Here is a 25,279-nt window from a genome sequence, read left to right on the forward strand (position 1 = left end):
AATTTATGGAACTCAGTTACTTGCGTCAAATGACTCGAATGCAGCTCAAGAGGCTGGAACGCCATTACATTTGTCCGCTTGTACTCCAAATCCATGCCTGTTTCGATTGATGGCAGTGTTTTGGAGGGCGGCGGTCAAATTCTTCGCAATTCCGTGTCGTTGTCGGCACTGCTGAACACTCCCATCTCAATCACAAAAATCAGAACCGGTAGGAAACCTCCCGGCCTGAAGAATCAGCACCGTGTCGGTACGTGCCTCAGCTACAGTAGACAATCTGTAATCGCTGGATTTTGCCTGTTATCATAGGTATCGAAGTCGCTGCAGAGATCTGTAGTGGACGCGTCCAAGGAGCGAAGAATGGGTCGACGGCGATAGACTTCCATCCTTCGAGTACAAAGATCCCATGCCACGCTATAGCAGATGCTGTGACGGCGGGTTCAACTGCTCTGCTCCTCCAGACGGCTCTGCCTATGCTTCTCTTCGCGCCCGTGCTGCCAGACGAGGCATTGCCAAGTTCGCTGCCGGAACCATCGACACTTATCCTTCGCGGCGGAACGAATGCATCCCAGGCGCCGCAGATAGAGTATACCCAGCATATCCTAGTCCCCTTCTTGAAGAGACATTTTGGAATCGATAGCGGGCTCGAGATTTCGCTGAAGAAACGTGGATATTACCCCAGGGGTGGGGGCGAGTTGTTGGTTTCGTACGTGTTCATACAATTTATATTATACGGGTCGGTATATTTACTCCCTCGCTGATTACATTGATATTTATAGGATACCGAGTCGGATTGAACCGTTGAAACCAATTCAACTATCCACCGAACAAGGGCGACTCATCCGGATTGGTGGGCTCTCGCATGTTGGTCGTCTCCCTGCTTCGCTAGCAACGGAGATGGCTGGGGGCGCTCTTAAACGACTGGCCGAAGCTGGTTTCATAAGCTCTAGCGCAGACTCACCGGAACCCAACAATAGCCAGCAAGAGACGGTTATCCCGATCCAGATCCAGATCAAACGAGAAAGAAACGATGACTGTCTGGGCGCGGGGAGTGGGATCGTACTTTGGGCCGAGCTTGAGGGCGGAGGAATGATTGGCGGTAGCGCTCTTGGTCAAAAGAATGTGTCGCCTGAGCAAGTCGGAGAGGCAGCCGCGGACGACCTTATAAAGGGATTGAAGGAAGGCGGTTGTGTAGACGAACATTTACAGGTTGAGACAATTGCTCCTGGTGCAGAATGCTGCTAGCTAACTGACCTTTCGAATAGGATCAAATCATCATTTTCATGGCTTTGGCGGCTGGCCGCTCAAGTGTCCTTACAGGCCCAATCAGTCTGCACACAAAGTAAGTACACGAAGATGTAACGCCCAAACTTGCTGATCCTTCGCTGCAGAACGGCGATATGGCTGGCAGAGAAACTCACCGAAGCGAAATTCGACGTTGTTGAGCAGCCCTCCGGACAATGCGTGATAGCTTGCAAAGGCATTGCCTACCAAAGGGCTGCTGCGTAGCATGAACTAAATTACAATCTCCTGATAAATACCATTGCAGCGTAACGTCCGACAAGGTCAACTATAAACGCGAATAACATAATGATTCCCTGCAACTTGTATGGGACGCCTAGGCGGCCGTATTAAAGCAGGGGCTATGTACTGGACTAGAAGACTACCGATTCCATGACAATTGAGACATGTCACCGAGTTTTCTACGGGAATAAATTAGTCCAGTGAAAGCGCAGAGGAATGCATGAACGCGCCTGGGCTTGATGAGATGACGCGCAAGGCCAAGGATAGCAAGGAGCATGAAGACACCGGAGGCGGCAACATACGCCCAGCCCAAGAAAGAGTTCTTCCCACCTATCCAGGCGACCGTTGATATAACTATCGACTTGGTACCCTTATACGTCTGTACAGGATAATCTATGGCGTTGTTTAGACGTGCGGCCGAATCCAAATGGGAGTACTTACTTGTGTTGATTCTCATCTCGTAGCGTCCCCTCGGCAGATTGTCATTGTCGTTCCTTCCATACAACTTGGTGAAGGTGGGAAGACCAGCTGTACGCATCCAATTCTGGAAGTGCTGATCATCAGCTAGCCTGGGGATATTGGACTCGTTGTATCCATCAGGGAAACGTTTCTGCCAATTGGGCGGAGGTACAATGGCCGAGGGATCGTAATCAGGTTTGTTGGTGTATTTCTTGTGTTCACCCGGCCACGCAATGTTGTCGGAGCTAAAGGCATATGTGAAATTGGCTCCATCCGATTCGGGAATGAGTGTGAGGTCGGAAAAGGTATCTTGATGGAAGGGTCAGATACAAGTCAGAACTACCGAGCCTCTACTCACCGTTGAACAAAGAGTTAGCGATGAGGCCGCAAGGATAGATAGCTTTCCCGTTACTGTCAACATCAAGTGGTTTACAGTCGCTGTCTCGTAGGTCTTTGATACTGACAGCCTTCCCCTTCAGCTGATCGGAATCGAAACTCTTGACGTATCTTCTGTGGTTTTGGTAGAAATTTGTCATCTTGTAGTACAGTAGAACGGTGTGCGACATGTCTGCCGGGATATCGAACCGAAGGATGCATTGATCCTGTTCTCCGACAGGAGCGTTTGAGTCGGTAACGCGCGCATACTGCGGCGGGGTGACACGGCTGGCAGCGCTGGAATCGGCAGCACGTAGATGATATGAGTATTTGTCCGAGGGCACGACAGTAAACGAGAGACTTTGTGGTGTCGAGGATTGAAGGTTCTCGCATCCCGTGTAGTCGATAGTGATTTCCGATACCATAGAGGAGCCCCAGATGAGGAGCCCACCTATTGGTGCAAAGAGGACCGAAATGATGAAGAAGGTGGGTAAAACGGTCTTGGGGGTCAAAATTGGCTGCCAGGCCTTCAACCGCTGCTGTTTGAAGGCCGTATCTGGGCAAGTACGATGAGCGACGGGGGCGACGCAGTGTGGATTCCACTTACTTGCTGGTCTCCTCCAGCCACCTTTCTCCTTCTTGATGTCCGAGGTATCGTCAGAATTATTTGAGTCCTGCCCATTGTTCTTCCTGTTGAAGAGACCCATAGTGGACGCTCGTCTCGAGCGATGGTGGAAGTGAAAGATGCGAACGACCTTGGCTGACCGTCGCTGCTGATGCTGCGCTTATGTCAGCCTCCTGACGCTCAGCGCACCGAAACACGTTTGGCCCTAATTATGTCCGTAAATGGGCGCTAGTCAGGGGTTACTTGAAGCAATTTGTACAGTGGACACAAATGCGAGTGTATGATACATTCAACCTACATGTACCATTTCTGACCTTTTTAAACCAACCAACGTACCATTGACAATTTAGACTTTCACAATCGCCGCACGAAGTAATAATTTCAAGTGACGTGCAATAGTTCAACCGAACCGACTCAGCGCCTTTCATTCAGAACGATTACTTCGCAAAGTTCATTGGGGAACGCCGGAAGATGCTCGATGAAATTCCGAACCAATTCTTACAGGCCAACGGGTTGGCCAACGACTGGTCAGTCCAAAACCGGTGTGCCTTTCTTTGCTATGGCTGCTGGCCCTACTCCTATATAATAGGATCTTCCTCCGCCACTAGATTCTTACCACTGCCATCTCCCATTCCAGTACACCAGAATATGAGTATTGATAAAGATAAAGCCCGAAGGCAATTCCCAATTGCAAGTTTTGAGACTTATCACAGTTAGCCACTTGTGTAACGAATCTACTTCACAAATTCACAGCGAGGCCAACCGTGCGTTCTTCGCTGCTTCCAACTTCTTTGTATCTTCCCATATCGCTATTGTGACTTCTTGGGAATGATATGACAGCGCCAGTAACCTATAGTAGGCAAGTCAACTAGAATTGTGTGATAACAAAAAGGCACGATAAAGAAGTCAAGTTACCTTGCGATAGTCATCCGTAGGATAAGATTCTCAGACGTCACTTTCTCGGCTTGTGAACTACTTTGCTGCCTCTCTTTTACAAAGTCATCTTGAATGTACTATAAGCCAGGAGATCGATGAGCGGAGGAGGGCAAGCAGCAGTGCGGAGAACTCACCTTAGCAACATCCTCGCCAACGGTGACACTACCAATCTTTGCACCACCTACAAGTGCTCTGAAAGCATCCAAACGCTCCGTTGGAGGCATCTTAATCTCGCTCTCGCTTTTATATAAGTGTTGAATGATTTCTGCATCAGGGCACCGTGACTGAAGCGGGACTGTGACGCTTGTCTAAGAGCGCATCAGCGAAACGGCACCAAGATAGGCATGGCATAATTAGTCTGACCTGGAAGAAAACACTTTTCTTGCCCTCGCACACGGTGACACAAGCCGTGTCGGTAGGGAACGAGAATCGACTATACGGGAAGACATAGTCAAGTGTCTGCCCATTCATCAATTCCTGTATAGCTCGTATGTTCATGATGCCTATGCCTTTTGAGTGACGCAGCGGAATAGCACGGGTGTCTACTTACCCTTTTCGTTGACGCCCCCTTCTCGTATGCCACCCTCCGATATGAGCACGACGCTGCCAGGTGGGACCTGCAACCAGCCAGAATGCAAATCTTCATCCTTGGATTCAGGGAAGAACGAGGTTGTGTTGATCGTCGATAGTGATAATGGGATGTGAGTGACAGTTGGAAAGATGCGTGAGATGACCACAGGTAAAATGGGGTGTTGATCTCCGTGAGAAGGAAATTTAGCTAAGGTCAGTGAAGGAGGGAGGATAGGTGGGGTCCTGGATTGGCTGTATCCTCAAGGTCGTAAGTGACAAAGCGACGAGAAGAAAGTGCATAACTTACACTCTTGCTAGAGCACAAAGGAAAACCCATTCAGCAGCTGTTTTGTCTCCAGCCAGAGCTTCGTCTGCAATCCACGAGATCAGTTCTTCTCTGATATCAGTGTGGAATTGAAGGGGGAAGGAACGCGGAATAATCGTGCGCGGCACGGGCCTGGAGAATAGGACGTGAAGCGTCGGCACTTGGATGCTTGGTTCATCGTTCACATCACTGTGTAAGCTGTAAGATTGTCAGCAAAGAGTGTAGTATAGTCGGGGGACGCATACGGCTCGTGAGTAAGAACACCGACAAAATTGTGCATTTCAGTGGACTTCATCAACGCAGCACGAGAATTCTCGTAAACCTGCGACTTCATTGGCATTCGTTCGATGTTTCAGTGCAAGGCATTTCTTACCTTGACTTGCACACCAATGTGCTTACTATTTGCTGCAGGATATTTATGTGGCCGGGCCTCTTGATGTGGCTCGTACGGCTTGCTACCGTGATCGCCAGGTAAGTCGTCTGTGCACCACTCGCTCTCTCCAGGAATGCTGACGGCCCAAAGTACAGAGCATTCGCGCAGATCCGCGTAGTCCATCTCAGCATCGTCGCGCCCATCGAGTGTGTCCGCGAAGAGCCCCCAGCCACTCGTATGGCCGTTTCTGCGTCTGGCCAAGTAGATCTCAGACGAAGACGATGTATCCTGGATCATAGCTCGAAATCGGACCAAGGAGCGATCCGAGTGGTATTTGGGGGGGCGTAACCAATCGAGAACGGGGATCTAGCTTGAATATGTGATTTACCGACGCGTTTGTAAGGCGATGAGCCACACCTCATTAAACGCGTCGCGCGACGCGAAGATCTCGCTAAAATGGCTCGCAACTTTTGCGGGGAATGAGTCGACGTCAATGTCAGCATCTGATTCGTATAAGTCGAGCAGCGACCGTAGAGGGTTCTGCATTACATTGGAATTCGATGAAGAGGTCATGATGGTGAAGCTCAGGGGCTAGGATTCAGTGGATTGAAATTTGAGAGGCCTTCTCACGATGGCCACTCACTCGTAACTTGCGCAGGTCGAAGTATCAACTTGTAAATCTAGCGGTGCATACTCTTAGGAGGCTTGCATTTGAGTGTCAAGTACTATTAAAAGTAGATCCTATACAACGCATGACGGAAAGGGTACAAAGAACAAAGCAAAAGCGAAGCGCGCAGGTGATACGCCCAACGTTTCCCTCAGCCTTCTAACCCGCCGATTGCTGTACTATCTTCCATGCCATGTACCATCCGTCAGTTTGGATGGATCCATCGTGTTCTAAAAACGTTAGTAGACCCAAGCCGGGAAAAAAGAAAAGTTCGATGCAAAATATAAGGATAGAGGACCGTCGTCGAGTTAGTAAGATGACCTAGCCTGAATAATTTAACACATGCGATGCTGGAACGGGGTCCCAGGAAGTCGTGACGTTGCGAGGAGAACCTGTATGGTGATGCGTGCTGGGTTGGGTCGAGCTGAAATGGAGAAGACAAGGATGTCAAGAACGCCGTTACTGCGTGCGCACTCGTTTGGAATCTGAAACACCGAATGATGAGTAACGCAAGGTACTAACTTGGGCGAAGACTTACGAGGAGATCCGGGCGATACTTCCTCCTCCTCTTGAACAAGCTCCTCGAAGTCTGTTTCGTCCAAGCTGCGCTTCATGGAAGTTTTCGTACTAGAAACTGTAACGGACGACTGTGCTGAAGGAGAGTCTTGCTCATCCCATGTAGAATCGAGCTCGCCATCACCGTCGAGCTCGTCGTCCCATTCCTCGAACTCATTAATCTCTTGTAGGTGGGGCTCTACTATAAGAGGATGAGCACTGCGGCGAAGGTCTGTCTCAGTGAATTCCTCACCATTTTTTAAACCGCTAGCTTCAAGAGGTGTGTCGAGAGCAGCGTCGACGTCGCCGCTGTCAGGGATATTAGAACCTTGGAGTTTATTTGGTCAGCGTAATTGACTCCGCAAAATTAGTTAACACACCTATTCCTGCTGATAAGCCTGCTTGTTCGACAGCTTCAGCCGCATCCGTTAGCTCTGTTGGTACAATCGATTCTTCTACTAAGAGGATAGTCAGTTTTGGCTGTCGTTATTAAGAAACAAGCTCACCATCGACATACACAGAAGCAGCGTCCTCTTGTTGAACTGATTCCTCTGTTGGTGCTTCATAGGTATCTTGCCCCACACCGTCCTCAGGGGGTGGTTCTTGAGTCTCGTCAGATGTATCAAGTACCGTTGGTAATACAGGCTCGTCGACGGCTTCATGTGGTGCAGCTTCGAAGCCATCATCACCGTCGTCGTCGTCGTCAGGGAGGTCTGGATAATCCTGTTCGACGTCTTCATGCGTTGCGTCATCCTCCGCGTAGTCATTTGACTCTTGGGCGACAGTTGATTCCTCGCCAGTTTCTGCTTCTTCATAGACGTCGGGGACGTCTAGTGGAGCGAAAGGTTCGCCGGCGCCGTCAGCCGCGTGTGCATCCTCTTCGGGTAGTGAGTCAAAGGTGTTGAGACCTTCATGTTCGCCTTCTTGGGTGTCGTTGGGATCAGTTTGTGCCTCACCGTTATGGTCGTCCCATTGCGCTCCCGAAGTTAGGAATGGCTCCTGGGCTGCTTCGTCTTTATTCTCGTCCAGACGGTCATTTTCGGGTGCGTCTGTCGATGTGTCCTGTGGTAGACTCGGCTCGGGCACAGCGTTGGCTTCGGGCTGTTCAGTCTCCGGGGCAGCCTGCTCATGGGAGGAATCTAAGAAATAGTGTTAGTTCGGCATACAATAGCAAATGGAGCACCTTACCCTCGACAGGCTGATGTTCTGCGTTCTCGGCTACTTCTGCTGCTTCTGTGGCGAGATGGAGCCGCGCTATTTGGTCGCGAAGTTGATGGTACCTAAAAGCAAAACGAGGCACAGAAGACCTGAGACGCAGACGAAGGGGTCCTGCTATGTCAGAACCATCGTGGATGACATTCAGATCGTGCAAAGTGACTTCACGTGCGTATACATTGTCCTGTGGAAATCATCAGAGTTCCATTCACCGAAGAAAGCAAGAATACGGACCTCGGATACGGCGAGCTGAAGATCGTATGCGTCTAGTATCAACTCGCCATCCCGAAGATCAGGCGAATTCATGAGATACTCTTCATGTCGAAGAGCCTCAAAGACAGACGACAAAGGCTCGTAGTAAAGGACTGGTTGGTGGTGTAGAAGTACGAGACAATCTGATCCAGGAGGGGATTCTGCAGTTGGACTAGAAGGTGTTCCCGAGCGGGACGACGGTCGGTTAAACAAGCATATGTTAGGGTACTCGGAAGATTCGAGAGAAATCAAAACAGGGGGCGGAGGATCAATATACACGCCTTCCGAAATCTCATGAGGATCATTAGACTCTACTGGGGCGTGGGTCTCGTCAGCGGCCGTTTCGGGCTGCTGCTGCTGCTGTTCAGCGGCCTCCGCGTTTACAGTCTGCTGGAGTTGCTGGTATGTAGCCTCAGCAGCATACTCCTCTTCAACATGGGCCGGCTGCACGATCGGATGTCCTGAGGGCTCGTCTGTGGGTGCATGCTCTTCCTCTGGCATCGTGTGCGGCTCATGGTCGCCCTCTTCATGTTGCAACTCTGGAACATCGGCAGAGACTGGAACCTCCGCGTAAGCTCCACCCTCTACAGAACCTGCATATTCCCCTGTTTGAAATGAGGAACTAAGTGAAATTGTTATGGGTTCTGCGGCCGGGCGAGATAAGTCGGGTGTCAAGAGGTGTCCTGCATGAGTATCCAGTGGGGACTGCGTCGTCTGAGGTGGCGTTGAACGAAGATGGATACTTGGTACAGGCTCTTCCACTAGTATATCTGTTGGGGCGTATGGCTCGTTAAGCTGCGAATCTACGGGATATAGGGAATCTGGAGGTAAAGTCGCTGCAGAATGTGGTGGTGTAGAGTTGGGAGGGATTGAGATATCGGCTGGCTGTTGTGTGGTCGATGTCGCAGCGTTGGGTATTATCGACGAGTCATAAAGTGGCGCTGGCTGAGGCGGCGAGGCATCCTCCACCTCTATGTCTACCATTTCCGGGGCATAGCTCTCAGCTTCATCGGTCATCTCGTATTCCGTCGTTTGATCCTCCTGCAAGCCGTCCATGTCGACTTCAATCGTAGCATCGTTGGTGAAAGTGTCGTCGTCCATTGTAGCTTCATTTAGCCAGGGATCTGAGGAAGGGTGCATGGCCACGTCTGTATCGTTTTGGTAATCTAGCATTTGAGCGTCGTAGGTTTCAAGCATGGTCACTGTCGTGGACATCGTTGTCAGTGAAAGAAAAGCGGTCTTGCAAGCCAAATTGGTCCCGCAGAGGTCAGGTTACAACTTGAGGGCAGGGTAAAATACTCCCACGATATTTCGGCTGCCCCATGGCGCGTCTTGTCTCCTGACCATTCACCGCAATGGAAACCACACATGCTGCAGATACGGAATTTCTTGTAAAGAAAAGCATGTCCTCTGGATACCGGCTTTTCTCTGTCCTTACTCCCCCAGTTTACACTGCATTTGTGTTGATGCAACGCGGTCGAGGAGCCTTCTCGATGAATAGACTGCTTCGGGCAACATGGCTAGGCGGAGCTGTTGGTGCGTGGTCTGTGGACATTCTCGCCACCAAAGCTTGACCTTCCGAAGGTACCGTTGCTGGTGGTGGCATTGAGTACGCGCGCTCTGCGTACTCCAACGCAGACACAGTGCGAACGAGGAGAATTGAGTTGGCATACAATGTACTTTCTAGCACTTCTGGTGGACCAATACATGATTTCTTACTATTGGCCAATTAAGACCACTACCATTAGGGCTGAAGATCACTCGACCATCGGTGGACTTCTTTTCGCTCTGTTGACCCCAGCAATTTTCTGGAAACGAGCCAGAACAGTTCATTGTGAGGCATCTTCACCTTTTGAACTCAAGTATAAGCAACCTGACTCGTTGGTTTTTACCGTTTGCAGTGATTCTGGGAGGTGCAGGTATCGGTTCCGCGATAGGCAGCGGGGTACACATAGCCAGGGTGCTTTCTGGAGACAGACCACCGCAGGTAGCTGTTCCAACAGCTTCCGGACCGGTTGTGGCAGATCCATGACTTAGAGTGACCTTCGTACACGCTTTCGCTCTGCTACTTCCCTACTTCATTGACCTCTCCTTATGTCTTTCAACCGACCGTCCACCTCAGGTCTAATTGTCAATAAGCTATCCTCCGCGCTGTTGCCCTCGTCGGCTTCCTGCTTTAGGCATTCGCCTTTTCTGACCGTCTCGCCGTCGAATGGATCGATTCCACTCATATGCTCAGTCATCGCCACGTTCATCTGCGCCCGGTAATGGTTCTTCGACCGAGCCCAATGAAGGGCAAGACTAGCTGCCTTTCGCCATTTCAAAAGAATGGCAGGCGTCTCGATACCGCGCTGCTTCCGAATGGAATGAGCTTCGCGGCGACTTTGTTCGTGAGCGATGGCACTCTTCGTACTCGTCGCAAATTGGGCGAATACAGAGTTGTCATTACTCTGTGCCATCTTGTTAACAAATTGCGAGCCTGAATTGTACGATTAGCTAGCCATCCACGATTTCGCGTACCCTGACGCACCGAGCAGGTATCTCCTGACTATAGTGCTCATCATCTGCCCGCACTCATCATCGATCAAATACTTGTGGCCTAGTAAAGGTAAGAATCCGTCGTGGCCTTGAGCCATGTACTCCCTGGTGACGACCTTGTAGTGCCTTCCGTCTTTCTTTCGTTCAACAGGCGCGCCGTCCGCGAGTTCATGGATACTTCCAGGTTTAGAGGCGTGGCCATGGTCACTTTCGTCGACTTCGTTCACCAACCACACCCCAAGTACTCTTTGTCCAGGCGGTTTCCGCGAATCCCAAGAGACTCGAAATCCAGAGACAACCGGAAACCGCCTGAAGAAAATTGAGTTATCAAATCGTTGACTTATTTAAAACTCACCCCTCTTGTGCGGGCCATGTTGACAAACTCGCTTCCATGGCGTCCCAGATAGCCTGACCGTCAAGCTCAAGGACGACTAGAGGGTCTTCGAAGGGAAGAATCTCCATGATGTCGCCCAAAGTAATGATGCCTACTCGCCACCAATCAACGCGAGCCCATTCCCAAGCAGTGTTTCATACCAGGTCCGTACGTCGAATCACCACGTAAGGTGCCCGCACATATGAAGACCCCATCGGCGCCCCCGCATCCCTGAAGACAGAGGGCATCGTCGTATGCGTGTCTAATGATGTCTGCAAACCAATTAGAGGAGGCACACTGATCATAGACTGTATCAGTCTCAATAGGGTTTCCCTTGTGCTTGTGCTTGCTTACCTCTGCAGTTCTGATGAGCTGAGACCGTAGATCCAGCTCAACTTCCGTCTTGCAAACGGGCGCTTTCATTGTCGACCCAACGGACGAGAGAATGTTTTCTACTATCTTTGACATCGCAGGGGAAGCCTCAGATCCAGGCTGAGTGCTACGCCTCTTGCCTAGGAAAGGGTGTACTTGGAACGGGGTCAACTACTCCGTATTTTTGCTCACCAGTTATGTTTTTGATGACTCTCTTTCGGACACTTCCTTCGGGTGTGTCCTCCAACTCCAGCGTGATCTCGCTCAGGTCGCGGAAGTCAGTACCGCTCTTCACAACAAGCACGTCTCCGTGATCCTCTTCGGCACCAAGAGCGTCTTGAGTGGTATCATATCCTTCCCAAGCACTTACACCGCGCGAGACATAGTATAAATGATCATGACCTCCCAAGATGAGATCCACACCGTGGGTGTCTGCTATTGGAGAACTCTCTTGTGTAGCTGGGGAAGAAGCATGGAGGTCCTTGGCTAGGTTTATATCCTTGAACCCCAGGCATTAAGCATTGCCCATGGATAGTTTCAGAGAACACAGTTGATCCTTACGTTTGGTACCCTGCCATGTCTCAGAACGATTAAGATGGCAAACTCAGAAACTTACCTCGCGTGGGTCAATGCGATGATGACCTCGCACCGATGTTCACCAGATGGGTCTCGCAAACGGGCAGATAGATCTCTGCCTGCCTCTGCCATGTCTTTGTACTTGAAGTTTGCCGGCCAGGTCGAAACAGTACCGATCCATTCCCTAAGAGAAAAATCCGATCCCTGTGAGAAATACGGGGAGTATATTGTATTCGGCGTGGTCCTACTTCTCTACCAAGCCAATGATGCCAATACGAATTCCAGATCTCTCCACGACTTTAAATTCGTGTAGGACGTCCGGAACCTTGGAGGTTTTCTCATCGATGATATTGCTGAGCAACCACGGCTAACCCCGGCTCCAACATTCAAGATGTACCCAAACGCACACCGCGAATGACTTACGAATTTTGTATCCGCGATGAGAAGGCGCAGATGGTGGTAACCTAAGAAGCGTCACGGGGACGCGTCTGGAATGCCTCACAGAGACAACTCACCGAAGTCAAAATCGTGGTTGCCTTCGAAAGTTTAGTAGATATCAACCTTTCCAAGAACTAATCGAGACCAACCGACTAGAGAAACATCCGGCGCGAGTTCGTTGATAACCGGGACCTTTCAACGAATCGAAACCGATCAGTCTTGGCCCACAGGCCATTTCGATCTCATACATACCATATGGCTTCCCCTAGTGATAGAGCTCTCTACCGAGGGTGCAAACAGATCCCCAGAGAATAATGAGAGGCCAGCATCTTTTGGCCAGTCCCGACGAATGCCGTCCAGCATCGCGGCGAATTGAGTTACGTCAATAGTATCGTCCGGTTTCGTAGAGAGCTTCTGGGGGCCAACACGGTAGACATCATTCCAATGAGCGATTTGAAGCTTCATTCTGATACTTGGATGATTTTACTAGATGATGATTTATCGGCCAATCTTGATCTGAATCATGGCGGTAACAGTGATATAGGGGCCCATGAAGGCTTGTGGCAATCTCATTTACTTCTCGCGTCGGTTTCTTGGCATCATGTCTAGTGATTGCTCTACTTTGTTTATGATGAGGAATGACACATATGAATGGTATCGAAAATCTTCAAAAGACAAAAACAAAAAGTGGTCGTTATTTATGAGGGTAATGTTTAATTCGCCTGCTTGAAGCTCCATTCCCATTACAATGGTCGACGTGGCCGGTTGCGGGGTTCCCTGCCCACTCCATACGATTGTCAGAAACTAAGAGACTCGGTCAAGATCACGACCTACATGAGGGAATGGGTGTTCACGACCAGCGGCGCCGAAGACAGCAAAGGACAGCACGAAGACCATAACCTGAGCCCCGCCGTTCAGAGCTACTCTTCATGCGTCAGTTGTACCCGTGTAACACCTGCAACAACACTCACCGCCACCCAAGATGTAATTGTATTTGTTGTACCAACGAGGGTACGATTTGCGAACCCAGAGTTGAGAAATAAGCCCAATAATGATGCTTGAGGTGATGGTGGATGTCACACCCACAGACATCCAAGCCGAGTACTATCGAAGAGGTCAATGAATGCAATTGTTAGGCGGCAGTGGCGATGTACCATGTAAATGATCGGCAGTACAACTTTATCCAACGGAATAGGACCAATCTTACGCCATCTCTGTAAGGTGCTTAGTCTGAAATGGCGGACAGTTGGGAAGAAAGGGACACCGACCTTCCAAAGAAGCCACTGCACGCAAGTAGGTATCGTCCCAAGTAATAGACTCATGGGCACTATCCAGTAGGGCCCTTTGAAACCATATAGGTCCTTCGCCAGTGACCAGCTAGATTCCGTTAAACCACGGAAGCATGGGCTGAAGAAAGAACCTACGTGACAGCCGCGCTGTTCAACATTTGTACCGATTGGCCACTCCACACATTCGAACCATTCGGTCGTAAGAGTACGTCTCTCTGTGAATCGACGATAGAAACCATCACGACTGAAGGAGATGTTGAGCGGCCGGCTTCTATGCAACATAATGACGGACTTACTATAGTTGATTGCAGCGCCTAGATGATATTAATATGGTGTTTTAGTCATCATTATTGAACCTATGGGTGACACTCACCTAGGCAAGTTCCCCATAGCTGCGCTGCGAACATAACTCTGGGGGGGATTTTGAGATATTGACCCATCTTGAGATCAGACGATAGATGGAGGGACGTCATGATTACTTCGTGACTCCACATGGAGAACTATCCGTTGCCGTTAGATACGAAGCTGGCAGGTACTCCTGAAGGCACTCACATATAAGTTCGCAACTGGTTTTCCAGGCTGCAGAACACCTGCAATCATTTTCATGAGTTGGCTTGTGTACACACCATGCCCGAGTCTCGCAGTAAGAAGGATGGAGAATGGCTGGGGTATATGTGTCAGTGACACCGAAACGCAGCAAAAAATGACCTTACGGCAACGACACTCCCCAATATGAGGGCGATGATATAACTCCACCAGGCAACGGTGGTTTGCCCTCTGATCACAACAGCGAGACCTGTCAAATAATACTTAGACCACGATACGCGGTTAATGAAACTAGCACCAACCGGACACAAACGAAACTCCAAGCAGAATGACGAACCACCACCAAGGGGCTTCCCTGTATTTTTGCATGGCCTGGAAAATGGTCAAATTCTCGACCATCTGGCTTGAAAGAAAGACTCCTTACTCGGTAATGACGGTCCAGTCTGGACGCTCCTTTGGATTTGAAAGTATCAACGACCTCCGAACCCCAGAATAAGATACAGTGAGCGAGAAGACCGCCAATCTAAGCAGACGTCAAAAGTAGGCGCAACGAATAGATGCAAAAGGCTCGTACTGAAAGGTTTGCAGTTAAACCATGCCAAGCATTGGATCCAGTCAAAGCAGGCAAACCTACTTCATTGAGGGCCGTGCGGTTTAAAGTAAAGGAAGGGCCGAACACGGCGCTTTGATTGTACACTGAGCCGTTAGAGGAGAATATGGAGGAGGATAGCATGGGGAATGCTCTAGACTAAACACGAAGAGTTTTGTGTCAGTAAGAAACAATGAAAGTACGTGACATGGGACTGACGTTCCAGAGGTTGGAATAGTATATCGCCATAATAGCGATATAGCAGAACGCAAAGCCGACCCAGGCATTTACTACAATCATGTTATTACCGAGTAAAAATAGGTAAGAACACGAGTCCGCTTACCCTGCTGTACCAATGGCAGATACATAGGACTGCCAAATTCATCAGTGACTCCTTGATACGTGGAATGGGCAACCTACTTGGATCCAATATACTGCCAATCGAAACTTATATTCAGCAGCCCTAAACCTTCGTTGGCGTTGGCACCACCAAAGAGATTTGTGAAGAGATCCCGAACCGGCCTTGACGCCCGTTGGGATGCAAGACAGAAAACACTGACTCCGTTTAGGGTGGGGAAGATGTACGCTGGGAGGAATTCGTAGCTAAACATGCCAACAAAAGCTGCCCAGAAAAGCCGTAGTTTCTTGCGGTTATCAGCGGTGTTGAAGTGGAGAGCTAAAACAGAGGGTTCATAAATAATTTTCCCCACTCCCTTGAAAATTCACTTGCTTTGAAAGATGGAGATCGTGTGCAGGTTCTATGGGACATTAGATTGAGAGTCCGGGTCGACGAGACGAAGACCTACATGCCAGTAAACCATCTCACTAGGATACACAGTGAAAGGCCGGAATAATCCTACTAGGCCATAACTACCACTCAGCGTGAGCTCTTATAATCACCAAATCAGAGAACCTTATACCCACCCAAAACTACCTGCAGAAAATGCAGCCAATACCGCAGTCGCAGCATCCACGTTCGTACTGTAAAAGAGCTGACCAAGAAATTGGATACTGCTGTGGCACATTTCTGGTTATCCCACTTACGCGCTGGACCGCGAAGTTGTAGATAGCACCACTGGTGGTGGCAGCGGTCGCAGCAATTATTGATGCAACGGCATGCTGTAGTAAATGTGAGATCTAGACTCTGGTCTAGTATAGAAGTGACTACCCATACCTCCTTGAGTGTGAATCGTCCCGGATTAATGAACGAAAGGAGTGGAGCCAGGGATGCCAGTCGATTTCCTTCTACCCAGGATGCCCGCGGTAAAAAAGCCGCCCAGAGAAGACCGGTGCTATAAACTAGTAATTGCAGGAAAGTTACCGAAACCGCCGTCTGGACTGGCTTGAAGTTGTATATCTGGATCATGCAGCCGATCATTAGGTGAATGATGATGCAAGAGTGAGCAACTCACCTGAGACAGAGTAGCCCCCAGCCCCGCAAATATTGTGCCGATGACAAACGAGCGAAATGTGAGCGCCGTCTCCCCGTCGTCGCGAACATCAACCAAATACCGTGAAACGTCTTGGCCTGTGCTGATTATGTGCTCGTGTGTGTCCGCGTAAGGGCGTTCACCAGCACCAGCGCCAACATGGTGATGATGATGATGGTGGTGGTGGTGGCCCTCGCCGTCCTCAACTTTGCTAGAAGCTTCAGAAGAGCGGCCAAGTTTAACGCTGCAGTTGCCGGTGGCGTATTTCTCTGCTATCTTCTCTGCAGAGGGTTGACGCGATGAAGAGGCCTCCGACTCAGTCTGGACCATGTGTGCGTCCTGGGCTATTGGGGGACCTTGTTGGCCAAGACATTTTCACCTGAAGACTGGGCTATAAGGATAGACCGTCACTGGTAGTCCACACGTAGTCCCGCCAACGGACAGATGGCATGGGAATGCCCGATACTCATAGAGCAGTTATAAATAACAATACAAGCTATGTGCCAAGCTATATAGTAATCGTCGATTAATGTCAGCGCATCTGCTAGTGGCGCCACGACACTTACTGGTATGCGCAATGAACTGAGATAATTTCATTCCAAGGAGTACAGTCGTGTTGGAGTCCACGATCATAATAGGCGGCTATAGAAATTATATTGAGCGCTTATATAATTATCAACGCCTCATCCAACTCTTCCATGGCGGATGCACACACCAGCAGACTATGTGCACAGATTGCGCACTCACATTTCGGCCCTTTGACTGCGGTTGGTCCTCATTTTATGTTTCCCAGCCCAATCTAAAATCTACCTAGAGTGTCGTTAACGCCCTTCTGACCCGTGGCCGACTTACATTCTCCCAAATTGTGCGATTCACGCCATTGAATCCACGAACTGCACGGGCAGCCATTCTGATTCTCGTGCAACACAATATCGTATGGCACTCTGTCACGGAAGAAGAGGGCGAAGTTTTGGAGGTCAATATAGACGAATGCTTGATCAGGCTACGTTTCGGGAGATTTGCCTGGCAGGCAGAAGAACTGTTTGGGCGTACGGTGAGTCAACTTTGTGAACGGCTGGAATCGAAGTTGATCTTTGCTTTTTACGCCCCAAAGGGTGGAGAGATTGTACAACTTATTTTAGATCATGGAAAATTACGACCGCCAGACATTATAGGCCCCCTCTCCGGTGGCTCCGTGAAAGGTATTGTACGAACTTCTTTTTTCGCACTGAACTTTTCTGATGCCCGTGAAGAGAGTGCAGTCTACGCGCAGACGCTACATAAACTCGTATCTGCAGCGTATCTCAAGCCCTCTACGCTTCTATCACACGTATCACCCCGAGACAAACGAATAAAATACGAGGCAGAAGAGAAGGCCAAAATTACCGGTTTCCCCACGGCAAAGGAGCTTCGACAAGCAAAGGAAGCCGCAGAGGCACGAATGAAACGCGAAGAAGCTGAAGCTGAGAAGATTGGCTTGGTGAGTAGATCATCTAACCTCACGCATTCGGGCCTGAATAAATCTGTTAGTCTTCTAGAAACGAAAACCCATAGAAAATGGCCACCGCTCGTCAAAGGTGAATATCTCACGTCGTCGATCAGAACGAAATAATTTATATGAGGTAGAAAAAGGCCGTCGAAGAAGAGGAGATAGTAGATGTAAGCTGCCTTGTCTTTCTCCCAGAGTTTTCACGCAGAGACTGAACTTTGGCCCATAGGACACTGTCTATTTTCGCATAAATTACCAGCGGTTTAGTGTTCATATCCGGAACTCCGTACGTACCGTATTATTTCCGTGTTACAGTACCCTAACCTTTGGTGTAGTTGATCGAACAAGCAGCCCGCGAACGCTATAATGATGGTGCTGCAGCAGTCGTCCGCGCGACGTTGCAAGCATCCGCGGCGAAGCAATTTAGTTTAGAGGACCCACGAACGGGTACATAATCCTATGGACCTCCCCTTCAGATCTAACATCCAACCTCCAGATCCCGTGTCCATTGCCAACATTGCCCAACACATCCACGACGATGATAACCTCGCTTCCGGCCTCCTCTCCTCGTCCAAAAAGCCAAACACGATGGCCTGCCTAAAAGACTATCTCGGCATACTCTCTGCTGCGGACAACCCCACTCCTGCTGGCCGCGCTGGCGCCTTCCTCTCCTTTTCATCCTCTAAAATACAAGTAGAGTTCGAAGTTGTCGCTCGGCGGCTTAAGAAAAGAGTACTCGAAGCGGTCGCCAGGGAAAAACACGGTGACGAAGGCGTTCGAATCATTCGGCTGCTCCTCGATGTCGGAAAAATGGACGAGAAGCAGGTGAATTACCTATCTCATCATTACCAGACAGCAGCCTGACATTGTCGCAGGTTTCGAAGAGCGTGATGATGCCGAATAAAGACGTCCGACCTCTCTTGTCTGCCCTTGCAGGGGACTCCTTGATTAGCACACAGGAGGTGGCTAAAACTGCTGACCACAACCCAACTCGCACGTTTTATCTTTGGTACAGTGCCTCTAGAATCTATTCAAGAATATCTCTCACTCTTTTATCAGGTATGTTGATCTGCAGAAGGCCTACTCTGTGATACTTGGCCAACTATACAAAACCCTTTACAACATCGGTACGAGGCGGGAAGCCGAGCAAGAGGAACCAAACGTTAAAGCCGTATTGGACAAAATGCAGCGCAGCGACGTAGCCGCCGACAACTCTCTCCTCTCTCGGATGGAACAAGAAACGCTGAAAGAGTGGGAAGCAAAGCGGCAGAAATTAGTGATATTGCAGATGCGAGTCGAAGAAGCTGTATTCATTGTAAAGGATCTAGGTGTGCTAGGAAACAGTGACGATTGACCTCGTTCTAGTTCCTGAGATCGACGATGATGGCTTTGGCGTCCGAACCCAGTGAGCCCATTGCAGCATTCACTGCGACTCGATTTATCGCTCCATCTGAGATAACTTGGGCACCAGTCGCTTCGTGGATATGCCCGAACACGTGTAGCCGGCAAGCATGCAGCTCTGTCATTCTCTGGGCGAGTCGTTTGCAACCCGCATTGATGCCTTTTCGCGTCTGGTCTAATATTTTGTGGGGGGGCGTGTGTGTCAGCAGAATGTCGGTGTCTTCAGGAATCCTTGCATGAACCTCTGACAATGCAAACCCGTCGTCAATTGCTGTAGATTTGACAACGGTCAATGAGGGTTTACTTGAACTTACCCTCGGCTTCAGCGTCTGTTCTATACTGAAAAGCACCTTGAGCATACTCGGGTGCTGCTGGCGAGCCGTAGATCTTCCAATTTCTCCCCGAATGCGATGTAACGGTGCAGGCCTCATGTTCGAGATATATAATACCTGCTTCCTTAGCGTCGTTCCCTAGGACCACTGATTGCGCTACTTCCAGAGCGTCTTCGGGATCCTACAACCTCGTGTTCATGTATTACGGCACCGACGCGACCAGGAAGTGCGCTCACCGTGCCGAGAAACCCTGCCCCGAATTCTCTGCGCAACGCCCCATCTAAACACAGCTTTGAGGTTGAACTAAGCGTTAGCACTCTCCACTTGACACTGACTTAGGACAGGCGAATCTTACATCGTGGTTCCCCGCAATGATGCTAAGAACGGGTTTAGCGGAAAGTGGCTAGGACATTATTATCATGCAGCAGCACTTACACCTTGATTGGGTGCGGTAACGACTTGAGCCAATCGAGGGTGGGTCGTAAGTGCTTCGTGTAACCCCAGCTACTCAAGTCGCCAGCATGCAGCAACACATCGCCAGAAGGTATGGCGGAGAACTTTCGACCATGTGTATCAGAGACGCATACGAATCTCGTCCATTGATCTCCGGGGTGTGGTGGTTCTTCGTCGTACGCGGTATGTACGACCGCTGTCTGGTTCGGGTTGGGCATGTTCAGTATCTGCGTCCTGGCCGAGGGTACTGGGAACGCCGTTGGGAAACCGACAGCATCGTGGTGAGCCTTTTAAACGCTACCAGAATGGATTCCCAACTGCTCCGAAACTGCTCTCATGCATTGCCTCATTCCATATGCGACACGGTAGAAACTTTCGACCTTTAGGTCTTAATCAAGTTCAACAGCTTGAAGCGGTGCTCAGCTCAGCGCTCGTCGTACGCTCACTGTCAGAAGCAGGGTCAGACCGAGGACGGCGACGAATTATATTATAGCAGCTATATGGAGTGGTGAAATCATTTCTGCGTATCAAACTCTTGGTTCCGCCACACGCGAAGCTCTTTCGCGAGTATCTTCCACCGTTCTTGAACGAACGGAAGGTCACCAACCGACTTCAACGTCGTAGTGGATATATATCCCCTATTATGATGTTTTCCGTACCAAACTTAAGTATTACGTCGTCAGTGAATATGAATATGCAAGAACGAGGAGGGAGACTCACTGATATCCTCGCGACGCGTGGGGGCCGCTTCAGTTTTCTCTGTCCGCCCTTTGACACACTCTCTAAGTGCTAGGTCGTTGTAGTACTTGCAGACGACCTTGCCGCCAGCAGCCTCAATGGCTTTAATGGCACTTTGCGACGCTCGCGAAGGGGTAATATAGATTGGCGTTTTGAAATGCTCCACACCCTATCCAATCATGATGAGAACACCAGCATCCAAGAAAGTTCACAAATGAGCATACATCACCAAGAATCTTAATCCCGTCATGCACATCATGCACGCACCCACTCAACAGCAACTCTCTCGCCGTAATGGGTTTCTCTGGCGACGACGTTATCCGCCCTTGGTCTATCCAATGCTGCAACCGGTCCAGATTCACAGGTGCCCATGTTTTTCCGTTTCTGTTTTATTCAGAGAGCCATAAGCAATGCAAACGCAAACGCAAGGGGGAACACAAGACGAACTGGCTGTAAAACCCTCTCTTGGGGAACCGTTTCGTTATGGGAGTTTGACCACCTTCGAAACTTGCATGCGGTCCAGGACCAGCGCGAGATTTCTGACCGTTGTGACCCCGACCAGCCGTTCCTCCGTGACCCGAGCCTTGCCCACGACCGACGCGTTTTTGCTACAGCCAATAAAAGGTGAGTACAAGAGCAGCGGTGTTATCAGAAGTAACACACAGCATGCTGCGAGCCTGGGGCAGGTTTGAGATTTGCAAGGGATATTCGAGGAACTCGCGACGCCATTTGACGCGGACTGTGATGGTCTCCGCTGTGTTCTCGCTCTGGCAGAGTTTCCGGGCGTGAGAAGTACGATAGGAGAGGAAAGGGGCAACTCCTCTCTATAGTCCTTGTTCGATACAACCAACTTATGTTGTCAATTCGATATTGAGGACATTAATCTTTTGTGAGTTTAGTAGCGAGGGAATTACACAACCAAGGGCTTTCTCCGTGGTAAAACAGAGAGGACCACAGACAAGAAATAAATATATCGTTAGCTAGGGCTACAAGTGAGGAGCTATGGATACAGTAGTGTTATTTATGTATGATTCAACCGAAAAGAATAAATTATGTTGTGTCAAATATCTAAGGAGTTGTCAGAATGAGAAGGAGCATAGGAACGTTGGATACTTACCGACGCGCATACCTTGTTCAGCCAGCAGGATCTCAGCGCCAAGACCTTTCTCGAGGACAAGCTGCTTGACTTGCTCCAAGATCACTTTCGGGGTATCGCTAGCACACCCTTTAGTATGTATGATATATACGCGAAGGCCGCGTAGGATATTTTTGAGGTCAATCGACGGAGGCGGATTCCGCCGTTGCCGCTTGCGAGCTGGGCCTGGGCTGGCATTCTGGTTAGCAGTGGCAGCCTGGGTTGCTGTCAAGCGTACTTTGGCGACTTCGACTGCCAACGCTGTGAGTTCGCACACGAGATGCTCGGGCGAGAGATGCCCGTGGAGCATATCGTTCGGTCGACCAGACGGCCATGAACATTCAATGAATATTGTGGAGAGTTTGGCGGGGATCTTCGGGGCCGCCGCGCGCCATACTTCTGTCGTGCGCGGGATGAGGGCGAGAGAATCTGGCTCAACGTCGCCGAAGAAAAGGAACTCATGGCCCGAGGAATCGTTGCGAACGAAGAAAGCAGACGACGTGTATTCGCCTTCGGTTTCGTCAATGACGCGACCATGGCTCAGTGGCATGATGCGCGCCGACACTTGGGGATGGATGGTCTTGTATTTCCCGTCTGGAACAAGTCTGAGACTGCACTCAGATAGCGCGATAGGTAAAGGGAGAAGCACGCACGGTGAGTACAGGTATTTGTAATTCTCGTCGTCTGTCTTCCACGACGCGAGGTTAGGCCAGATGCGATTTGAGAACACGCTTTCAAGGTCTTGCAGGCATTGCTCCGAAGCGTAGATTCGTTTCCGCAGACGATCCGTAGAGGAACCAGCAGACATTATAAGGCTGCTAATGTGGTCTAGGTGGGCGTGTGTCACGAGATAACAGCTGGATTGCAGGCGTCAGAGCGCGTCGACCACTTCGTGCGTTCACTATTGGCTCACCGAACGAAGGTGTATATTTGAGCTGCAGTGTAACCCTGATCCCCCTCCTTATCAAGCCAGAACTCGGGAGTCTGGCTCAGAATCTTGTTCAGAGCCCCTTGGCCTGATCCTGCATCATTAGTGTGAGCCGCTCTGCTCCAAGCATCATTGGCACGAGTTTGGGAGGCTGGCGCTCACCTGCTTCCAACCCAATCACCCCCTCGTCCCATGAGGCTTCAGCGGGCTTGATCAAGTAACTGGATAATCAGCAAGTCAGTAAAGATATCGATATTTCCACCTCAAGTCCACGTGTGCCCCAGGAAGACGTAAACTGAAAGTAAATAGAAAATACAAGGAAGAACATACGAAGATAGGTTGGTCTCGTCTGGGCCTCCCCCAGACCCTACCACAATCATGTTGAAGGCAGGCATTGCGGGCGACGACGACACTGGGCGCGGCGGCGAAGGTGACAGATGGTGAAGGGTTTTTTGCACACGCTCGTAGGTTATTATATAGCTGCCTCAAAACCTTCATTATCTTTTGACTCTATTTGATTCTACTATTTGGATCCCAGCACCGCTCTTGGACCTTGTTGGCCCCTCCAAATGCGATTTATCTCCCGAGCATTGTCTCGCAACGGGCAGTGCGATGCATTGACCCTACCGCCGCCCAACCCATCTGACCTGCCAAATGAGCCAAGTACAACGTCCACGACACGAGGCGCTACAGCCCAGGATGAAGTACAAGACTGGCCACGCAGCAGCAGCAAGACAATGACCATAAAATTAGCTACCACTCGTCCGGACCGTGTCAAAGGCCAGTCAGAGAATGTCATTTAGTTGCAAATCAGTCATGGGCGGACATGCCACGGGTTCGTCTGCAGATCATTGATCATTGTTCTATTGCAATGGTATAGGAAGAGATACATTGAAAAAAAATACAAGGGTTATAGTATGTTGCACCTCTGGTAAGGAAATCCCACTCCAAGTCAATACATCTTGCATTGACCACCAAAAAGTTAGAAAGGGCTCCAGCTAGAGGCGCTATGACGCTCTCGAACTTGCGGTAGACTCCTGCAAGAATAAGAAAAAGTTTGCAAGGGGACAATAGTGCGAGTTCGGAAATGAGTGAGGAAGAAAATTGCTCGGATCCAGAATTTATACTCTGACGCCGCTTGGCGGCGGCGTCCAGGCCAAACAACGCCGATTACGCTTCCGCTAGAAGCTCGACTTTCCAAGTCCACTGGAGCTCTTGTCGGATTATCTCCGTGATATCCACAACAGGTTTGGTTCTCATGAGATGGTCAACTTATATAGCCCAAGGAGGCGAGCATCCCCCCGCAACTCGCCATGCATACCCTTTCAAGTGGTAAGTTTGACGTCGTCCCTATCAACTGCCTTCCTGATCGACGATGAATCAGAAACGATGACAATGACCCTTCAGTGGCTTGCAATAACTGCCATATACTTTGAGTACGGGCAGGCCTTTCGGTCAGGCCTAGTGGACGATCTCAAGGATGCGTACTGCACCACTCCGACGCCCCTCATCTTTGATGGCCGCCTCTCCACCGGCCATCCCCCTGTAGACGATCAGATTTGCGCTCTCGTAGCATTCTTTCGACATGCAACGACAGATCAAGAGTGTCTGACTACACTTGTCTATGTCCTTGGAAACCTAGCCGTTCCTGCGATATTCTTACTTGTCGAGCCATGTCGACAACCGAGGATAACAGGAATCCTGAAACAACAGCAACCTCCAGCGATATCCTTCCAACGGTTTCTCGCATATCCAACGATACTTGGCTTGATGTATCAAGCTGTCTCGATGGGACCGACGATGAGTATTTATTGGATGCTTTTTATACAGTCAACCCGTATTCAAGAACGACCGCTGTATGTGAGTCGGGCTGACGCTGAAGGGATAATCACAGCGATCACGGCAGGGATGTTCCTGCCTACGTTCGCCATGATTGTTTCTGCGCAGCCAATATTCACCTGGCTCTGGCAAATATTCCCTGTCCTTGTTTGGGGAATACACCGTGGTTACGTCCGTATCGCCCTCCGCCCATGTGGGGCGAAGAATCAGCAAATGGGGAACACACTCATTCACGACCTCTTCGTGTTCGTATTCTTGATGTGTTGGGTACTTCATGCCATGGTGGTGTACCCAATCATCATGGACATAGATGCGTTGAAGGCGATCGTCATCCCCTCTGTAGCGAACCTTCCGCCAACCGTGTCAATAGGAAGAAGAATTGCTGATTTTCTAAAATGGGACGGTGCAATAGGGATGCTTTCCACGATGCTGGGTTCTTTATGGTTTACAACTACGCGGCGAGAAACGCTGGGGATGATGGGCTGGTATATGCTAACTGTTCCTCTTGTGGGACCGGGTTCCGCTGTTGCTGGCGTGTTGATTTGGAGAGAGAAACGTCTGTCGTAGATTCAAACTTGGAATTCTTGATTAGGAACCTTTGTGATCTTATCTACTCAAGTTGTTCCATCCTACGTATATATGAGTAGTTTCGACGGTTGGTGTTGGGCGATGCCGATGAGGAGTAGTCATTATATGTATTCATCCGCATCTGATAAACCAGGCTCACAAACAAAACGTCAGTGCTACCTGCAGTTCGCCTAACGCCTAACACAAATTACACAGGACACTCCGTCAATGCATACATGTACGTACTCAAAGTACATCGATAGCAAGACAAGGCAATTGGCGTGCAAGTTCCTAGGAAGTATGTCATGAGCAGTCTATTAGCGGAAAGTACCACGGTAGTTCAAATGAATCTACCAAAGCGGCATGTACGAAT

At 49.8% G+C, this 25,279-nt stretch overlaps 11 protein-coding genes across 11 annotated transcripts; 3 read left to right on the forward strand and 8 right to left on the reverse strand.

Annotated features, from left to right (window-relative positions):
• Positions 1–93: 93 nt before the first annotated feature.
• Positions 94–1,506, forward strand: PC9H_001275 (uncharacterized protein; the record flags this gene model as incomplete). The annotated part of the gene is made up of 5 exons (XM_036770925.1): positions 94–247; positions 307–703; positions 777–1,206; positions 1,263–1,339; positions 1,389–1,506. 5 exons carry the CDS (start codon positions 94–96, stop codon positions 1,504–1,506), a joined length of 1,176 nt encoding a protein of 391 aa, XP_036636770.1.
• Positions 1,507–1,660: 154 nt separating this feature from the next.
• On the reverse strand, positions 1,661–3,062 carry PC9H_001276 (uncharacterized protein; the record flags this gene model as incomplete). The annotated part of the gene is made up of 5 exons (XM_036770926.1): positions 1,661–1,700; positions 1,752–1,914; positions 1,963–2,289; positions 2,339–2,911; positions 2,963–3,062. The coding sequence occupies 5 exons, from the start codon at positions 3,060–3,062 to the stop codon at positions 1,661–1,663; spliced, it is 1,203 nt and encodes a 400-aa protein (XP_036636771.1).
• A 665-nt stretch (positions 3,063–3,727) lies between these two features.
• PC9H_001277 (uncharacterized protein) lies at positions 3,728–5,757 on the reverse strand (the record flags this gene model as incomplete). The annotated part of the gene is made up of 9 exons (XM_036770927.1): positions 3,728–3,830; positions 3,896–3,993; positions 4,051–4,224; positions 4,280–4,419; positions 4,467–4,738; positions 4,794–5,009; positions 5,057–5,133; positions 5,185–5,550; positions 5,602–5,757. 9 exons carry the CDS (start codon positions 5,755–5,757, stop codon positions 3,728–3,730), a joined length of 1,602 nt encoding a protein of 533 aa, XP_036636772.1.
• A 553-nt stretch (positions 5,758–6,310) lies between these two features.
• Positions 6,311–9,088, reverse strand: PC9H_001278 (uncharacterized protein; the record flags this gene model as incomplete). Its single annotated transcript, XM_036770928.1, has 7 exons — positions 6,311–6,336; positions 6,390–6,608; positions 6,660–6,734; positions 6,787–6,864; positions 6,913–7,545; positions 7,595–7,805; positions 7,856–9,088. 7 exons carry the CDS (start codon positions 9,086–9,088, stop codon positions 6,311–6,313), a joined length of 2,475 nt encoding a protein of 824 aa, XP_036636773.1.
• An 863-nt stretch (positions 9,089–9,951) lies between these two features.
• On the reverse strand, positions 9,952–12,635 carry PC9H_001279 (uncharacterized protein; the record flags this gene model as incomplete). Its single annotated transcript, XM_036770929.1, has 13 exons — positions 9,952–10,352; positions 10,404–10,720; positions 10,767–10,899; positions 10,946–11,081; positions 11,139–11,296; positions 11,349–11,655; positions 11,718–11,727; positions 11,773–11,916; positions 11,981–12,099; positions 12,156–12,196; positions 12,248–12,268; positions 12,320–12,362; positions 12,423–12,635. The coding sequence occupies 13 exons, from the start codon at positions 12,633–12,635 to the stop codon at positions 9,952–9,954; spliced, it is 2,043 nt and encodes a 680-aa protein (XP_036636774.1).
• A 229-nt stretch (positions 12,636–12,864) lies between these two features.
• On the reverse strand, positions 12,865–16,354 carry PC9H_001280 (uncharacterized protein; the record flags this gene model as incomplete). Its single annotated transcript, XM_036770930.1, has 22 exons — positions 12,865–12,954; positions 13,005–13,090; positions 13,142–13,274; positions 13,325–13,384; positions 13,439–13,547; positions 13,595–13,703; positions 13,756–13,773; positions 13,833–13,959; positions 14,012–14,122; positions 14,173–14,255; positions 14,308–14,377; positions 14,430–14,528; positions 14,580–14,753; positions 14,814–14,884; positions 14,938–14,966; positions 15,015–15,270; positions 15,325–15,352; positions 15,401–15,464; positions 15,519–15,586; positions 15,639–15,713; positions 15,769–15,951; positions 16,007–16,354. 22 exons carry the CDS (start codon positions 16,352–16,354, stop codon positions 12,865–12,867), a joined length of 2,391 nt encoding a protein of 796 aa, XP_036636775.1.
• Positions 16,355–16,722: 368 nt separating this feature from the next.
• Positions 16,723–18,867, forward strand: RPC82 (RNA polymerase III subunit C82; the record flags this gene model as incomplete). Its single annotated transcript, XM_036770931.1, has 11 exons — positions 16,723–16,791; positions 16,839–17,078; positions 17,139–17,226; positions 17,278–17,504; positions 17,563–17,601; positions 17,651–17,683; positions 17,743–17,799; positions 17,849–17,960; positions 18,010–18,338; positions 18,389–18,522; positions 18,573–18,867. 11 exons carry the CDS (start codon positions 16,723–16,725, stop codon positions 18,865–18,867), a joined length of 1,623 nt encoding a protein of 540 aa, XP_036636776.1.
• A 7-nt stretch (positions 18,868–18,874) lies between these two features.
• PC9H_001282 (uncharacterized protein) lies at positions 18,875–19,917 on the reverse strand (the record flags this gene model as incomplete). Its single annotated transcript, XM_036770932.1, has 5 exons — positions 18,875–19,158; positions 19,229–19,417; positions 19,467–19,536; positions 19,602–19,623; positions 19,682–19,917. The coding sequence occupies 5 exons, from the start codon at positions 19,915–19,917 to the stop codon at positions 18,875–18,877; spliced, it is 801 nt and encodes a 266-aa protein (XP_036636777.1).
• A 296-nt stretch (positions 19,918–20,213) lies between these two features.
• On the reverse strand, positions 20,214–21,166 carry MRPL10 (YmL10; the record flags this gene model as incomplete). The annotated part of the gene is made up of 5 exons (XM_036770933.1): positions 20,214–20,362; positions 20,420–20,606; positions 20,662–20,821; positions 20,885–21,045; positions 21,101–21,166. The coding sequence occupies 5 exons, from the start codon at positions 21,164–21,166 to the stop codon at positions 20,214–20,216; spliced, it is 723 nt and encodes a 240-aa protein (XP_036636778.1).
• Positions 21,167–21,497: 331 nt separating this feature from the next.
• PDE1 (3',5'-cyclic-nucleotide phosphodiesterase pde1) lies at positions 21,498–22,895 on the reverse strand (the record flags this gene model as incomplete). Its single annotated transcript, XM_036770934.1, has 6 exons — positions 21,498–21,505; positions 21,555–22,177; positions 22,226–22,429; positions 22,486–22,594; positions 22,663–22,721; positions 22,831–22,895. 6 exons carry the CDS (start codon positions 22,893–22,895, stop codon positions 21,498–21,500), a joined length of 1,068 nt encoding a protein of 355 aa, XP_036636779.1.
• A 1,000-nt stretch (positions 22,896–23,895) lies between these two features.
• On the forward strand, positions 23,896–24,906 carry PC9H_001285 (uncharacterized protein; the record flags this gene model as incomplete). The annotated part of the gene is made up of 1 exon (XM_036770935.1): positions 23,896–24,906. One exon carries the CDS (start codon positions 23,896–23,898, stop codon positions 24,904–24,906), a length of 1,011 nt encoding a protein of 336 aa, XP_036636780.1.
• Between the last annotated feature and the right edge of the window lie 373 nt (positions 24,907–25,279).

Source organism: Pleurotus ostreatus (genome assembly GCF_014466165.1).
Source record: "Pleurotus ostreatus strain PC9 chromosome Unknown scaffold_1, whole genome shotgun sequence".
NCBI classification, from domain to species: Eukaryota; Fungi; Basidiomycota; class Agaricomycetes; order Agaricales; family Pleurotaceae; genus Pleurotus; species Pleurotus ostreatus.